At 57.8% G+C, this 17,646-nt stretch overlaps 1 protein-coding gene across 4 annotated transcripts; it reads left to right on the top strand.

Annotated features, from left to right (window-relative positions):
- Positions 1-515: 515 nt before the first annotated feature.
- Positions 516-17,226, top strand: MVP (major vault protein). 4 transcript variants are annotated; one of them, XM_083813962.1, is made up of 18 exons: positions 604-746; positions 911-961; positions 1,126-1,301; positions 1,839-2,034; positions 3,098-3,221; positions 3,301-3,432; positions 4,438-4,532; positions 5,651-5,887; positions 6,615-6,740; positions 7,215-7,373; positions 8,346-8,596; positions 13,445-13,642; positions 14,199-14,337; positions 14,802-15,013; positions 15,479-15,595; positions 15,891-16,017; positions 16,376-16,564; positions 16,974-17,226. In XM_083813962.1, the coding sequence occupies exons 3-18, from the start codon at positions 1,183-1,185 to the stop codon at positions 17,115-17,117; spliced, it is 2,565 nt and encodes an 854-aa protein (XP_083670088.1). In that variant the 5' UTR covers positions 604-746; positions 911-961; positions 1,126-1,182; the 3' UTR covers positions 17,118-17,226. The 4 variants fall into 4 exon arrangements, with proteins under 4 accessions (XP_083670090.1, XP_083670087.1, XP_083670088.1 ...); XM_083813963.1 differs by having other exon boundaries at positions 635-766; XM_083813964.1 differs by lacking the exon at positions 911-961 and having other exon boundaries at positions 516-647.
- Positions 17,227-17,646: the final 420 nt, after the last annotated feature.

Genomic DNA, 17,646 nt, shown 5'->3' with positions numbered 1-17,646 from the left:
TGATGAAGAGGAGTTATCTGACTTCATCCCCCCGACCCCCCGGACGACCACCACCAGAAGGCACTGTGCAGGCGCAGATGGGAGGAGTTTAAGGAAGTGACTTCTTGGAGCTAATTTTAATAGAAAGCGGGGGTAGGTTATGCGTGTGTATAGGCGTATTGGGAAACTTCATGCATATGTAACTCTTTACTGCATGTAACCAAAGCAAGTTGCCGCGTTAGGGCGCGCATGCCTTTGGGAGCTATCCCCACGTGCGCCCGGCGCCGAAATAAACCACATACCTACTTTATAACTCATTTGCTTTGAGTTACAGAGTTCTTCCACGGATCAGGGACCCGCCCGGGGCAGATCCGCCTCGGGGCGCGGGGGCTGGGACGAGCCCTGCCCTGCGTAAATCCTCCCCTTACCTGGGGTAAATCCGGGGGGGGCACGGGCACGGCCTGCCGGGGGTCAGCCCTGCCGCGGGCGGGGGCAGATGCGGGCCCGGGGGGCGGCCCCGGTGGGCTGGGCCCTGCCTGCCTGCAGGGCTGGGCCAGGACAAAGGCAAAGAGCTCTTCCGGGCTCTGCCGCCGGGTGTTGTGTCCCAGGGGAGATCTCCTGCTTCCCCCCCCCCGCCCCCGGCGAGGTCATCTCCGGCGCCACGCCAGGTGAGGTCTCCTGCCCCGCGACAAGGTCATCTGCCCGGCAGAAAGCTCTCCGGCCCCGCGGCGAGGTCTCCCATCCATCTTGAGGTGTCGCAGCCCGTGGTGAGCTTACCCGCGGCACGGTGAGGTCGTCTTCCCCGCGGCGAGATTGCCCAGCCCACAGCGAGCTCGCCTTCTCCCTGGAGAAGTCTTTTGCCCTGCAGCGAGCTCGTCTGCCTTCTGGCAAGCCCTTCTGTCTCGTGACATAGTCTCTCACCCCACTGCAGAGCCCATGGCGAGGTCTCTCAGTGAGCTGTGACGTGGTCTCCTACCCCACTGTGAGTTCACAGCAAGGTCTTCTGCTCCCCTGGCAATCTCATCCACCCCGTGGCAACTTCATCTGCCCTCCAGGGACTTCACCTGCCCTGTGGAGAGCTTTTCTAGCCTGTGACAAGGCCTACCGCTCCCACAGTGAGCCACAACAGGCTGTTCTGTCCCACAGCAAGCTCGCCTGTCCCCGTGGCAAAGTCTCCCGTTGCCCAGTGAAGCCTCCTACGCGATGGAAGACCCTGTGATCCGCATACCCCCCTACCACTATGTCCACGTGCTGGACCTCAACAGCAATGTCACTCGTGTGGAGGTTGGGCCCCACACCTACATCCGGCAGGACCACGAGAGGTGGGCGCTTTGGGGCAGGGAGACATGTATGCGTTGGGGAGTCTCCTTCCTACATCTGGCAGCATCGAAAGACGTGGATGCTATGTCAGGGAAGGGCGGCTGTGGGATGGGAGTACCACGCTGCGGTTGGCAGGACTGCAGTGATCTGTCCAGTGATCTGTCCAGTGATCTGGATTTACAGGGCTGTGACTGATGTTTGAGGGAGCTCTGTAGGGGCTCTTTACAACTGTGGGAGATGTTGGGGGTCTCTATAGGACTATGTGGACTCCATGGGCCCTGGGAGGGGGGGGGGAATAGGTCTTGTTGGAGTTGTAAAGGGCTGCAGGGGCTCTGTGGGGCTGTTTTTTTTGTTTTTTTTTTTTTTTTGAGGGTCCTGTAGGATTGTAGGAGCTCTATAGGACTGAGTTGGTTCCATAAGGCTGTAGAGGGCCATAGGAGGGCTGTGGGGCTCGACTGGGCTGTGGAGGACTTGAGGGGTTCCATAGGGCCTTGGGGGCTCTTTAGAGCTGAGGGGAGCAGTGTGGGGGTAACCCACAGGGTGGTGTTTGCGCCCAAACGCATGGTGATGGTGCCCCCCCGCCACTACTGCGTGGTGCTCAACCCTGTGGCCCGGAGCCCTACGGGGGCTGTGCTGGTCGATGGCGCGGGACAGGTCCGTCTACGGCATGCTGACCTCGATGTCCGCCTGGCCCAGGAGCCCTTCCCCCTGTACCCTGGCGAGGAGCTCCAGCAGGTACCTGTAACAACCCCCACCCTGCAGTGCCCCCACAGTCCCCTGTAGCCTTCCTGGTAATTATAGGCAACCACCCAGCTCTTGTAGCATATGACAGTCTTCTATAACTCTTAGCCCCACCGTGGCCTCTTATAGCTTCCATAGTTGCAGTTTGCGGTGGTCCCCTATAGCTTCTTCAGCTATTTTAGCCCTTCACGACCCCTGGAACACCTCTAGCTCACCAATGGCTCTCTTATAGTTCCTGTAGCCCACTGGGTTTTTCGGTAATCTTTCCAGCTACCTGCTCATGTTTTCCTGCAGCTCTTTACATGCCCTACAGCACCCCTGTAGCTCCTACAGTTCATTTGGCACCCCTATACTTCCTCTACTCCCTCCCACTCTCCCACCCCCCAGCCTCCTGTAACTTCTATAGACTCCACAATCCCTCTCGGTAACACATCTCTAACCTTCCGTGGCTACCCATAGCCCCTGTAGCTCCTCTAATCCCCCTCTTGTTTCTCACAGCTCCTATAGCCCATATAGCTCCCCGTTCTCTTCCATACCGCCTCTAGCCATCTCATGGCCCAGAGTTTATCCTAGAGACCCCCATCAGCGTGTAGTCCTTGTCCTTGTGCTGAGCCTGTGTACCTCTCCCCAAGGTGTCCCTGCAGTGTTTCCAATCCCTTCAGTGTCTTCTGTCTCCATAGTGTCACTCGTGCCCCTGTAGTGTCCCCATCCCCAGCCTCTCGCCCACATCCCCCATGGTGAAAACCTGTGTTCCAGTCCCCAGGGTTCCACTCAGGTCCATCACAATGACCCCCATGTCCACCATTTCCTTGCAAGGACCCTTGTACCCCCCTTACCCTCACAGCCCTGTCGTGACCCCGTGTCCCCACCTAGTCCACAGTGACACTTCCCATCTACATCTCCTGCAGTGACCACTTTGTGTCCCCATGTCTTCTACTGTGTCCCCAGGACAACCCCTGAAACGATCCCTCTGACCCTCCACATCTGCCGTGCCTCCACTATGATGCCCATGTCCCCACGCTGTCTCACTCAACTCTTCCGACACCTGTGTACCCAGGGTGTCACCCCACTGCAGGTGGTGCTGGCTGACACTGCCCTGCGCCTTCGGGCCCTGCTTGACTTTGAGGATGAGGATTCTAACAAGTTTGTAGCAGGCGACGAGTGGCTCTTCGAGGGCCCTGGTGAGCAGGGACACCCTCCTGCGGACCCCCCTGGTGAGACCTCAGGGAGCTGGGGGCTGATGGTGCTGCCTACATGCAGGTACCTACATCCCCCGCAAGGAGGTGGAGGTGGCCGAGACGCTGCAGGCCACTGTCATTGGGCACAACCAGGCCATCCGCCTGCGAGCACGCAAGGAGTGCCTCGACCGTCAGGGCATCCGCCGTGTCACAGGTAGCACTCGTGGACACCCAGTTGCACCCGGTGACACTCCAGGGCTCCCTGGGTTCAGCCCTAACTCAGTGGCCTCGGTGTTAGCTGGCTCAATGTCACCCTGTGCCTCTGGTGTCCACCCTCTCAGCACCCATGGGACCTCAGTGTTGCCTGAAGGCAGCCCTGGGACACCCTGGGACACCATGCCCCGTACCCCGGGATCCTCTTCTCACCCTCCAGCCCCTCTGTGACCCCCGTGTTGCTCTTTAGCACCCATGGGAGCTCCGTGTCATCTGAGAGTGCCCATGGAGCCTGCAGCGCCCCAACCCATCTCCCAGGACTCCTGGGACCCCAAGCACCCCCACAATCCTTGTGTCTCCTCCCAGCATGCACGCACCTTCTATGTTGTCTGACAGCCCTCCTGGGACTCCTAGCATCCTGAGCACCCATGGGACCCCTCCAGCACCACTGGGAGCCCTGTGTCACCCCCTAACACCCATGGGATTTCTGTGTTATTCAGAAGCACCCCTGGGCACACCCCCCCACACTGCAACATGTATGGGACATTTGCCTCATCCCTCAGCTTCCCTGGGGTCTCCAGCATTCCCATTCCACTGTCCATCACCCCCTCTCACCCCACAGCACCTCCAGCATCCCTGTCTGACCCCACAGCGCCCCTGTGATCCCCAAAACACCCATCCTGCCCCCCCATAACCTCCCTCCTCTCCCATAGCACCTGTGGGACCCTGTCTTATCCCCTAGCCCCTCATCAAGATCCCCAGTACCCACAGGGCTCCCATAGCTACCAGTACTTCCAGCACCCTTAGGATTCTCCCATCTGCCCCCTAGGACCCTTTGCTCCCAGCACTCCTAGGACACTTAAGATCCATAGGATGCTTAGCACCCTTAGGACCTGCATATAACCCCAGTCCCCTCAAAACCCATCCCGTCCCAGTACCGCTGGGACTCCCAGTCCCCATGCTGCCCAGCACTGCAGCATCCTTAGCCCCATCCCTCTGCTCCCAGGGGAGGAGTGGCTGGTGAAGCGGGTGGGTGCCTACCTGCCCGGTGTCTACGAGGAGGTGGTCGACGTTGTGGATGCCTACGTCCTCACTGACAAGGTACCTGGCATCGTGACCCTTGCCCATGGTTTCCCCTGCACCTGCAGATGACAGGGACTCTCCAGGACCTGAGCCCATAGTGCTGCCATGCCCGTGGTGCCTGTGGTGATGAGGTCCCTCTGGACTGGGTTTGGGGGTCCACGTACCTATTCTCCTGCAACCATGGGTGTGACAGGGGCCCTCCAGGATGGGCGAAGGGTCTTATCACCCTGATCCATCATGGCACTGTCCCCATTGCACCCATGGGTGATGAGAACCCTCTGGGGGACCTATGGATCCTGTCCCCTTCCAACCCACCCCGTTGCCATGCCCCCTGCACCCATGGGTGATGAGGACTGTGTGAGGGGTACTGTTCCCTTCAACTATGATGCGTTTGTTTCCCCTGCCTCAGGGGGTGATGTGGACCCTCTGGGTATCCTGCCCCCACCAGCCCACCATGACCCCATTCCTGCTGCACTCATAGGTAACAAAGACCTTCTGGTTTGGGGGTCCTATTACATGCTCCGGGCACAGACAGGTGATAAGGACCTTTCAGGATGGGTTTGGGGGTTCTGTGTCCCTATTCTCCTGCACCCATGGTGACAAGTGACCTTCCAGGATAGGTGTGGGGTACCATCCCCCCCCTGCGCCCCCTGCACCCACATGTGATGAGGACCCTTCAGAGTCCTGTCTCCCCCCGACCTGCTGTGTCTCTGTCCCCACTGTGCTCATGGGTGACAAGGACTCTCCAGAGAGTCGTGTCCCCTCCACCCACCCCATCCCTGTCCCCCTGCTTGCGTAAGTAATGAGGCCACTCTGGGACAGGTCTTGATGTCTTTGCCCCCCGCACCTGCAGGTGATGAGGCTCCTTGGGGATATGTTTGAGGGGCCCATTCCCCCCGCCCCAAGCCCACTGTGTCCCCTTTTTCCCTGCACCTGTGGGTGACAAGGACTCTCTAGAGGGTCCAGCCCTGCTGCAATCCACTGTGTCCCTGTCTTCCCTTCACCCACACATAACAAGAACCATCTGGGACAAGTTTGAAGTCCCATAACCCTGTCTCCTTGCCCACACAGGTGACAAGGCCTGGTGGGGCCAGCTTTTGGTGTCCCGTCACCCACTGTGTCCCTCCCTCCTGTAGAAAGCCCTGCACCTGCGAGCCGTACGGACCTTTGAGGATGCACAGGGCCGGGTGCGCCGCACGGGTGAGGAGTGGCTGGTGACGCAGGAGCAGAGCGAGGCCTATGTCCCAGAGGTGTTCGAGGAGGTGGTGGCTGAGGTGCAGGTGACGACGCTGGGTCCCCGGCAGTACTGCGTGGTGCTCGACCCCGTGGGGCCCAACGGGCAGCCCCAGTTGGGCCAGCAGCGTGTTATCAAGGTGGGCACCCCAGGGAACCAAGGGTGGTCCCCAGGGACTTGCAGGTGACCTATTGTGGCTTTAGCTTCCCCACAGGTATCAAGGGTGGTCCTGAGTAGCTCTAAGACATAATGTGCCCCTAATGTATCAGCGGGGGACAGTAAGGTGCCCCAAGGGTCCCAAGTGTGGACCCCAGGGCCTGAGGGTGGCCCCAAGGGCCACACAGATGGCTCTGAGGGAATCTGGTATATGCATAGGTGTCCCCAGAGGTCTCAAAGGTGGCCCCGAGGGACCCTAATGCATCTCTGAGGCATCCCTTAAAGTCCCAAAGTTATCCCTGAGGGATCCTGACATGACCCCTAAGGTGTCCCCAAGGTGCCCTGAGTGCCCCCAAGGAGCCCACAGGTGGCCCTAATGTACACATAGGCATCCCCAAATGTCTCAAAGATGGTCTCAAGGGACCCTACAACACCTAAATTAGCCTTAATGTGTTGATGAGGGATGCTAAGCTTCTACAGCAGGCCATGGTTGGTCCCCAGGGACTTGAAGTTGGCCTTGATGTACCTGTAGACATTCCTGAAGGTCTTGAAAGTGGTCCACAGGGACCCAGAGGAATCCTTAAGGGGCCCTAATGCCCCCATCCACATATCCCGGTACTGTGTATCACCGTATCCTCACGCCCCTGCCCCATGTCCTCACCACGTTGCCACATCCTTGCCCTGCTGGTGACACATTCCCATGTCCCCAGGGGGAGAAGTCCTTCTTTCTGCAACCAGGCGAGCGGCTCCAGGCTGGCATCCAGGATGTCTTTGTGCTGTCTGAGGATGAGGGGCTACTGCTTCAGGCACTCCAGACCATCAAGGACACCAATGAGGTGACCCAGAGGACACCCAGGCTTGCAGGATCACCTGGAGGCACCTGGGAGAAACTGGGGGTCCAGGGAGCCTGGGATGACTGCGGCAACCAGGAGTGATTGGGGGACAAAGGGGACAACTGGGGGACCCACTGGTGGTTAGATGTCATGGGGGACGGTCAGGTACCTGGGGGCAGTTGGGTATGTGAGGGATGTCTGGGGGGTTATGGAGGCCTCAGGGGACACTTGAGGGGACAATCTGTCTTTATCATTGGGTCTCCAAGCCAGGTGGGTAGCAGAGGACAATGGGAGGGGATGCTGTCCCCAAGCTAGCAGGCGGTGGGGGTGGTCCCTGTCTCCATGTCGTCAGACTGGCTGGTAGCAGAGGGCCATGAGATGTGCGTGTGTCCCCCTGTCCCCAGCCAGGGGTTGGGTAGGGGTCCGTGTGTCCCTGCATCCCCAGGCTGGTTGCTGATGGTATCCCCACATCCCCAGGAAGGGACAGAGGTGACACGGCGTGCAGGTGACCGCTGGCTGGCCCGGGGCCCCCTCGAGTATGTGCCACCTGCCGAGGTGGCTGTGCTGGAACGTCGCCGGGCTGTGGCCCTAGCTGACAACGAGGGCATTTATGTGCGCGACATCCGCACTGGCAAGGTGCCTGCCCTGCTGCTATAGCTCCCCTGGAGCTCATGGCTCCCTATAGCTGAGTTTCCTGTGGCCTCCTATAGCCCATAATGTCTCCTGTAACTGCCTTATAGCCTCTTTTAGCTCTCTGTGGCTCCCCGTAACCCCGTTACTGCCCCCTGTAGACTTCTAGAGCTCCCCTACAGCACTCTGTAGTTCTCCATAGACCCCTGCAGCTCCTTATAACCCCCCATAGTCCTCTGTAGACCCACATAAACATTTCCCACTCACCCACAGCCCTCTATAGCATCCTGTGGCCCCCACAGATGCCTGTAGGTCCCCCCCCATTGCCCTCAGTAGCTTCCCATAATGCACATAGCTCCCCGTAGTTCCCCAAAACAACTAGGACTCCCGATAGCCCAAGTAATCTTGCAAGCTCACTATAGCCCTCCACTCCCACGCCCAGTGCCCCCAGTTCTCCTGCCAGTGTTCCACGTTCCCCCAGTGCCCCCATATCCCATTCCAGTATCCCCAGACCCTCTCCCAGTGCTCCCAAAATCCATCTTAGTGCCTCCAGCTCCCTTCCCAGTGCTCCCAATACCCCTGTAACCTATCCCAGTGTTCCACACAATGCCTTCCAGTGCTCCCAGTATCCCATGTGGCCCCAGTCGTGCTTCCAGTGCTCCCTGGCCCCCTTCTCAGTACCCCCCATCACCTCCCACAGTCCATCCCAGGGCTCCCACTATACAGTATATCTGCTTCCAGTGCATCCAAACCCCAATCCAGTTCCCCCAAACCTTCCCAATGTCCCCAGACACACGACCCTAGTGCTCCCAGTATCCCTTATACCCATTCTAGTACCCCCAAACTCCCAATGCTCCCAGTCCCCCTCCTAATGCATTCATACACCCTCCAAGTGCTTCCAGTGCCCTCCAAATCCCTTCCCAGTGCCCCCAGCGGCCGTCCCAACCCAGCAGCACTGTGAGGTGGGTGTGAATGCAGGTGCGGGTGGTGACGGGCCAGACCTACATGTTGACGGAGGCCGAGGAGCTGTGGGAGAAGGAGCTGCCCCCTGGGGTGGAGGCACTGCTGGCCGAAGCCCGTGGAGACAGCACTGGCCTGGATGCTGGGGTCCCTTCCTCCTCAAGCCTGGATGCTGGGGTCCAACACCGTGACCGCACCCGTGCCGTCACCTACCAGGTGCCCCACAATGCTGCTGTGCAGGTCTACGACTACCGGGAGCGGCGAGCACGGTGAGCACCTGTGGTTCTGGACATGGCGGGGAAGGGACGTGGTGGATATGGTGGGGGGGACGCAGGAGGAGGATTTGGGCACGGAGGTGATGCAGGGGGTGGTGCTGGGTTTAGATGATGTTACTGGGACCTGTACATCTTTGGTGTGTCCTGGGCATGTGACTAATGTCCTTGGCACGTCTGTGGTAGGTGGCCCCACTGATCCATGTAGGGCCCAGTGTTGGTGGTGCCAAGTCCCAGGGAGCAGGTGATGGTGTGGGGACTTGTGTGTCCTTGGCATGTCCTTGTGTTGTGGGTTTAACCCTGTTAGGCTGCTTGGCACTTGGCACCACGCAGCTGCTTGCTCACTTCCCCCAGTGGGATGGGGGAGAGAATTGGAAAGGTAAAGGTGAGGAAAGTCTCATGTTGAGATAAAGTTTAGTTGGTAAAGTAAAAGCTCTGTGTGTAAGCAAGAGAAATCTAACAATGAGTTCATTCACTACTTGCCATCAGCAGGTGATGTTCAGCCATTCCCAGGGCTTACGATGAGCAGGGCTCATCATGTGCAATGGTTACTTGGGAAGACAGATGCCAGCATTCCAAATGTCCCTCTTCTTCCTCCTTTCTCCCAGCTTTTATAAAATACCAACTTTTATGATGTCATACAGTTTGGAATAGCCTTTTGGCCAGTTGGGGTCAGCTGTCCTGGCTGTGTCCCCTCCCATCTTATTGCCCACCCTGAGCCTCCTTGCTTGCAGGGCAGCCGGAGAAGCAGAGAAGGCCTTGGTGCTGTGCAGTTAGGCAGTAGCTGAAACCTTGGTGTGTTATAAGCACTGTTTTGGTCCCAAATCCAAACCACAGCACCATACGAGCTGCTATGAAGAAAATTAACTCCATCCCAGCCAGACCCAATGTACTTTGGCATTTGACCCTTTGCATGTCCTTGACAGGTTGTGAAGTCGTGCTGCGTTTTGAGCTGGCCATGCAGGGCCCTGGGGACCAGGTGACAGTGTAGAGACTCATAACACGTCCTTGGCATGTCTCTGTCACGTAACTCATGTCCTTGGTGTGTGATCCCACAGGCTGGTGATGGGCCGTAAGGAGCAGGTGACAATGCAGGGACCTGCATTTCATTGCATGTCCTTGGCATGTAACTCATGTCCTTGGTGTGTCATCAGCATGTACTGGCCCAGGATAGTGTTAGGCCCCATTCTGGTGGTCCTGAGCCCTGAGGAGCAGGTGGTGGTGCAGGAACCTACCTGTCATTGCATGTCCTTGGCATGTGGCCAGTGTCTATAGCCTGAAGTTGGTGTATGTAGGTACAGGGTGGTACTAGGCTCCAAGCTGGTGGTACTGGGGACTAGGGAGCAGGTGATAATGCTGGGACACGTGGCATGGCATGTCCTTCATGTGCCTAGACCACTCACCTGTGTCTCTGGCATGTTGCTGGGTGGTTCTAGGCCCTGAGATGGTGGTCTGGGCCCTGAGGACTGGGTGACAGCGTGGGGACCCATGTATCCTAGCATGTGTTTGGTGTGTCTGCAGCATGTCCTTGGGTATGATCCATATCCTTGGCATATCTGTGGCATGTGACCCTGCAGGCTGGTGCTGGGCTCTGAGTTGGTGGTATGGGGCCCTGGGGAGCAGAAGCAGGGACCTCCATGTCATGGCATGTCCTTGGCATGTGAGCTAGACAGAGCCTGTTCCTAGCAGAGTGGTATGTGCAAACTCTGAGGAAGGCAAAGGCTGGAAGCTGGAGGTTTCCGATGACAAGAGGAGTGGTCCTGCTCCCCGTGAAGGCTTGCAGCTGCGTAGTAAGTTTGCTGCCCTCAAAGCTGAGGAGGCAGGAGCCGGGTGTGTTTTAAATGAAGCATCTGGGCAGACTGACCCTGAGCCATGTAGGAGCAACGGGAGGAATTGGTGAGTGATACTGGTGGGCGTCTGTCTGCTTCAGGGGATGGAGGCACCCACTGGTCAACCTGGCCTCTTTTGCTGCCTGCTGGGGGCCCAGATCCAGGATGTTCTGGAAGGACTGCCAAAGCTAGTCCAACCCTCTGGCTATTACTCCCCTGCTGAGCTTTTATGTGGGCACCAATGATACTGCAAGGAGCTACCTGGAGAGTATCAAATGTGACTAGAGAACTCTGGGGGCGATAATCAGGGGTGTGAGGCCCAGGTGGCGGTCTCCTTGATCCTTCTGGTGAGGAGGAGTTGTGAAGCAGGATCACCATGAGTGTTTGTCCGTAAGCATGTATGTGCCTACAAGACGTGATTATGGGGAAAGAAAACATACACTTTCTGGGAAATGAGCACATTGGGGAGCCTCTTCTGAAGGGTCTGTATCCTATTGCATGCAGCATGGGGTATCAACAAAAGGAATTAGAGATCTGTGTTCAGTTGCAGGATACGTGGATATGAACGTCAAAGGCAGCCATGGTTGCAGTAACCATGAGATGGTGGAGTTCAGGCTCCTGAGGGGAGGAAGCAAGGCAAAAAGCAAGATCACAAGCCTGGACTTTAGGAGGGCAGACTATGGCTTCTCCAAAGACCTGCTTGGAAGAGTCCTATGGGGTTCTGAAATCTTACCTTCTCCAAGCTCAGGAGCAGTCCATCCCAAGAGCAGGAAGTAAGTCAACAATGTCAGGAGATCTGCATGGATAAACAAGCCTGGCCAAACTCAAACAGAAAAAGGAAACATGCAGAAAATGGAAGCAGGGACAGGTAACCTAAGAGGAAAATGGAGACACTGTCCAAGCATGCAGGGTTGCAGATAGGAAAGCCAATGCCCACCTAGAGCTGAATCTGGCAATGGATGTCAAAGGTAACAAGAAGGGCTTCTGCAAGTACAGAAAGGGCAAAAGGAAGACTAAAGAAAATATGGGCCTAGTGCTGCATGAGGCAGGGGACCTAGTGACACAGGATGTAGAAAAGGCTGTGGCAATGAATGCCACCTTCGCCTCGGTCTATATTAGACACACCAGTCTTCAGGTATCCTAGGCTCTGGAGACCAGGGAGAAAGCTTGGAGTAAGGCATGCCCTTGGTGGCAGAGGATCAGATTTGAGGATACTTAAGCAAACTGGGTATATATAGTTTTGTAGTCCCTGGTGGGATGCAACTACAAGTGGTGAAGTAGCTGGCTGATGTCATTGCAACGCCATGCTTGGTGATCTTTGAACGATCGTGATAACTGGGAGAGATGCCCAAGGAATGGAGGAAAGCAAGCGCTACACTTTTCTTCAAGGGCAAAAAGGAGGAGCCAAGGAACTACAGGCCCATCAGCCTCACCTCAATCCCTTGGAAGGTGATGGAGCAGCTAATTCTGGCAACCATCTCCAGGCACAGGAAAGACAAGAAAATCATCAGGAACAGCAGTCAGCGTGGATTTACCAAGGGGAAGTCATGCTTGATGAACGTGGTTGATAGCATTCTGTGATGAAATGACTGGCCAGGTAGACAAGGGGAGACCAGTGGATATGGTCTATCTGGGCTTCAGGAAGGCCTTTGACACAGTCCCCCATAAGATCCTCATTGGCAAGCTGCTGCAGCCTGGGCTGGATGAGCACAGAACAGGGTGGACTGAAGAGTGGCTCAGCAGCTGAGCCCAGAAGGTGGTGACCAGTGGCATGGAGTCTAGTTGGAGGCCAGTAACCGGTGGTGTACCCCAGGGATCAGTACTCACTCCAGTCATATTTGACATCTCCAGTAATTATCTGGACAGTGGGGGCAGAGTGGATCCTCAGCCAGTCTGTGATTGATACAAAGCTGGGGGGAATAGCTGAGATGCCAGAGGGTCCTGCTGCTGTAACACAGGAGGGCCTGGACCTGGATAGGCTGGAGAACTGGACAGGCAGAAACCTCATGGAGTTCAACACAGACAAGTACAAAGTCCTGAACCTGGGGAGGGACAGCCCCACACACCATTTATGCTGGGGCTGCCCAGCTACAGAGCAACTTTGCAGAAAATGTTCTGCAAAATGTGGTCCTGGTGGACACTAAGTCCAACATAAGCTAGAAATGTGCCCTTGCCACAGTGACAGCTAGTGGTTGCATTAGGCAACGTGTTGCCAGCAGGTTGAGGTAATGCACCTCTCTGCTCAGCACTGGTGAAGCCACACCTGGAGCAATGCATCCAGTTCTGGGCTCTCCATTACAAGAGCAACCTGCCCATCCTGCAGGGAGAGTCCAATAAAGGGCCACAGAAATGATAAAGGTCTTGGAGCACATCTCCTGGAGGAAAGGCTGCGGGAGCTGGACTCTTGAGCTTTGAGAAGAGAAGCCTTGGTGGAGGATCTTATCAATGTAGATAAACACCTGAGTGCAGGGGTGGTCAAAGAAGATGGAGCCAGGCTCTTTTCAGTGGTGCCCAGTGCCAGAACAAGAGGCAATGGGATCAAATTGAATCATAAGAGGTTCCCTCTGAGCCTCAGAAAATGCTTTTTCACTATGAGGGTGACTGAGCACTGGCACAGGCTGCGCAGAGAGGTTGTGGAGTCTCCCACCTTGGAGATAGCTGTCTGGATGTGGTCCTGGGCAACTGGCTCTAGGTGGCCCTGTTTGAGCAGGAGGCTTGGACCAGGTGACCTCCAGAGTTGCCTTCCAGCATCAGCCAGTCTGGGATTCTGTGGTTCTGTGATAAGTCCTTGGTGTGTCCCCGTCTTGTGACCTGTATCCTCAGCATGTGACCCATATCCTTTCCATGTCCTTGTTATAACACAGGGTAGTGTTGGGCTCCAGTGTGACTATGCCTCCACCCATGGGTCACAGCATGTCCTTGACATGCTGTGGGTGGTATCGGTCTCCGTGGTGCATGTGACAGTGCTGGGACCTGTGTCATGGCTTATCTTTGGTGTGTTCTTGCTGTGTTGCAGGGTGGTGCTGGGCCCTGAACTGGTGGTGCTGGGTCCTGGGGAGCAGCTGACGGTCCTGTCCCTCTCAGCAGGCCGCCCCAAGCGGCCCCATGCCCGCCGCAGTCTCTGCCTCCGTCTTGGCCCCGACTTCTGTGCCGACATCGTGACCATCGAGACTGCTGACCATGCCCGCCTCCAGCTCCAGCTGGCCTACAACTGGTGGGTGAGGCTTATGTCGGTGGGCCATGGGGACGGGTGATGAGGGTGGGGGCCTGGAACCGTCTCAGGTAAATGGTGTGGGATGGGATTGGGTGTGAGCCTTGGGGACATGGCTAGGGCTGGGGTCGGGGTTAGATTTGGGATAGTTTTGGATGCTGGGGATAGGGCCTTGAGCCCTGTGGGATCAGGACTTGGGCTGTGGGGCCATGGTTAGGCCGTGGGTGGCGTCGGGGTTATCGGGCAGTGATGCTGCTTGGGCAGGACTGGGCTAGGAGGACAAGGAGGAGGTGGGGCAGGATCTGGTGGAGGCACTGACAACAATATGGGGACGGACCAGATCCTGGGTCATCACTGGGGACAGAGCCTTTAGTTAAGGAGCACGTGCTAGAGCCAAGAGGTGCAGCTTGGCAGCTGGGTGGAGCCTGATGCTTTGGCCTTTGGTTGGTGGTTCTGGGACAGAGGTGGGTTATGGCAGTGGGAGTGGGATCAGGCCAGGGTCAGGACCAGGGTGGGAGCACTCTGGGGTGGGAGAGACCTGAGGACACTTTCCTTGCAGGCACTTTGAGGTACCAGAAGAACCAAAAGATCTGGGGCGCCTCTTCAGTGTCCCCGACTTTGTGGGTGATGCCTGCAAGGCCCTGGCCTCCCGTGTGCGTGGCGCTGTTGCTGCCGTCACCTTTGATGACTTCCACAAGGTCTTGTTGGTCACACATGTTTCCCTTTGGTCGAGCCCATGTACCCCCACTTTCACCTGCATCACGAGTGCCTCCGCCCCCTCCTCCTACCATGTTACTCTAGGTCATTGGTGCACCATCCTGTGTCACCTGTGCCCCCACGTCTTCATATGTTGCATGTGTGACCGTGGTCCACTCAGATTCAACATCCCCCCCCCCCCAACATTGCATGTGTCCCTTCTGCGTCACTCGGCATAACCCTGTGGCTCCTGCGTATTACCCTGGGTCTCCGTTGTCCCTCTGAGCCTCTGATGTGCCCAAGAGTCTTTGGGGACATCAGGAATTTCCCAATGCCCAAGAACTCAAACAGGCTGTTCTGCTTGGCTCTGTTTAGCATTGATGAAGCCCTGTATGTTCCCCAGTGTCCCCACTGCCCCAACAGCCTCAACATCCCCAAGTGACGCTGATGTCCCCAATGTCCCCAGAACTCAAATCGTCTCATCTGCTCAGCTGTGTTTGGCTTCGATGAGAGTGGGCGTTTGCGGGAGCAGCTCCGCTTTGCCCCCAATGGGCTGGTGGTGACAAGCGTCGACATCCAGAGTGTGGAGCCTGTGGACCAGCGCACCCGTGATGCCCTGCAGCGCAGTGTCCAGCTGGCTATCGAGATTGCCACCAACTCCCAGGAGGCTGCTGCTAGGTCCCCATGTTTCCCCATGTCACCTCATGTCCCACCAAGTCCTCCTTATGTCACCTGTGTTTCTCCAGTGCACCTCCCAATTTGCTGTTAGGATCACCTCTAACTCCCAGGAGGCCAATGACAGGTCTCCCTTGATTCTCCAGAAGTCCCTCCATGTCCCCAAATGTTTACTTTTGGCTCTTCATATGCCCTGTGTTGCCATGCCCTGTGTCTGTCTCCCCCACGTCCCTCACGTCCTCAAATGTCCTCCATATTCCCCATGTCCCAAAACTTCCTTCCGTGTCTTTCCACATCCCCTACATGCCACATACCCTCAGCATGCCCTGTTTCCCCATGTTCCCAACATCCCCCATATCCTCATTGCCTCCCCACACCCCCAGTTTCCCCCATATCTTCAGCATAGCCTGTGTCCCACCCTGTCCCCAGTGTCCCATGCATCTCGCATCCCTTGGTCTCTGTCAACAGGCATGAGGCAGAGCGCCTAGCGCAGGAGGCCAGAGGACGCCTGGAACGACAGCGCCTCCTTGACCAGGCTGAGGCTGAGCGGGCACGCAGAGAACTGCTGGAGCTCGAGGCTCTCAGGTCAACCATCTCCTCATTATGCACTGCCCTGGGGGCTCTGAGGGCTTCTGCTTGCTCACAGGCACTGGGGTCTTCCATCTTCCCAGCATGCACTGAGGTCTTCCTCAGTGGGTTTGGGTGTACCGGGGTCCTCCATCTCCCCAGGGTGCGCTGGGGCTCTGCTGCTTTCCCAGTGTGAACTGTGGTCCTCCATCTTCCCCGAGGGCACTGGGGCGGAGGTGCGGGGCTGGGGGTGGAAGGCGTGGTGGGAGGGGGTGCGGCCCGTGGCGGTGTGGTGTGTGACACAGCCCCACAGCGCAGCGGTGGAGAGCGCGGGGGTGGCCCGGGCGGAGGCTCAGGCCCGGGCGGAGGCTGCCCGCATCGAGGGCGAAGCTGCCATCCTCCAGGCCAAGCTCAAGGCTGAGGCTGTCGCCATAGAGACGGTGCGTTGGGGCGGGGCCTGGAGGGAGGGGGCGGGGCCTGGAGGGAGGGGGCGGGGCCTGGAGGGAGGGGGCGGGGCCTGGAGGGAGGGGGCGGGGCCTGGAGGGAGGGGCAGGGACTGGAGGGAGGGGCAGGGACTGGAGGGAGGGGCGGGGCTAACGGTGCCTCAGGTTGCCTGGGGTTGGGGAGGAGCTGGGAGGAGGGGGTGGGGCTGCCCTAGGGGGCGTGTCCCGTTCTAGCCCCGCCCCTACGGGGGGCATATAACCTATGAGCAGCACGCCTGTGGGCTCAGCGGGAGGGGCCTGTGGTGGGTGTGTCCGCCAGCAAAAGGGGCGGGCCCGATGCATTCTGCACCCCCAGGAGGCGGAGCTGAAGCGGCTGGAGCGGGTGCAGGCGCAGGAGGTGAAGGCGCAGCGGGCCCGGGCGGAGGTAGAGGCGACGCGGGCCCAGGCGCTGGCAGATGTGGAGGCCTCGAGGGTGCGGGAGGTGGCCAGGGCCCTGGGCCCCGACACCATTCGGGACATCGCCCGGGCTGGGCCTGAGCTGCAGGTGGGTGGGGTGTGGCCTAGGAGGGGGGCAGGGCCTAAGAGGGGCGTGGCTTAAGATGGGGAGTGGCTTAAGAGGGGGCGGGGTCCGCAGTGGCGGCCATTTTGTGGGAGGCGTGGCGTCAGGCGTGGCCTCTTGGAGGGGTGGAGGCTGCAGAGGCTGGGCTCTGGCTTGGGGGGGTTGGATCTCGGGGCAGCGGGTGGGGCTTTGTGGGTGTTGAGCCTGTGGGGGCAGGCTGTTGGTAGGGGTCTCCATGGGGAGGGGTCTCCACGGGGCACGTCTGAGTGGGGAAGCGGCTCAAGGAGGACAAGGCTTCTAGGAGGCAGTGCCTGCCTGGACTCGCTGGAGGGGCTGTGGTCTGCCAGGGTTGTGGTGTGCTGGGAGGGATGACCAGCACTGTGCCTACCTCCAGGTGAAGCTGCTGCAGGGCCTGGGACTCCAGTCGACCCTCATCACCGATGGTGCTGCACCGCTCAACCTCTTTGCCACCGCCCGGGGGCTGCTGGGCCTGGCAGCTCCTCCAGAAAACTCCACTTCCCCAGCCTCTGCCCTCTGAGGACCCAGGCATCTGGGCCTTCCCCAGAGCCCTGGGTGTCCTGACCAGCTGGAACCTCCTCTCCCTCTTCATGTGTTTTCTTTTCCCAGAATAAAGCAAACAGATTGCAGCTGTAAAGTCAAAGTGATGGTGGGGCTGGGGGCAGTGACATCAGAGCGTGTTTTGCAGGGGATGACCACCTGTCATCACGCTTCTGTGTTCCTTTGTGGCTGGGCAGATGAGCTTTTATCACATAACCTGACATTCTCCCGCTTAAAGAACCAGAAAGAATTGTATCACCTTCTCTTTTTGCACAACACTTCTCAGCCATTTGTTTCATCTCTTGGGAGGGATGTGCTCATGGAGCAGACTTAGTACTGCTGCTAAGTACCTTTTAAGAGTCTTATAGGTCTATATTGCCCTGGTATGCTAAGTCTTACAGTCCCACTTCTGTGGAAGGGAGTTGCAGGATCAGAGTTGCTGCAGTTGCCACGCTGTGTAGTCTTGGCTGGAGCTGCAGGGATTACCCTTCTGTTGCCTTGCTTTGGTA

This window comes from Anser anser (assembly GCF_964211835.1).
Source record: "Anser anser genome assembly, chromosome: 29".
In the NCBI taxonomy this organism is placed as follows: Eukaryota; Metazoa; Chordata; class Aves; order Anseriformes; family Anatidae; genus Anser; species Anser anser.
The sequence above is the reverse complement of the archived record's forward strand: the minus strand, read 5'-3'. Positions and strand labels throughout refer to the sequence as shown.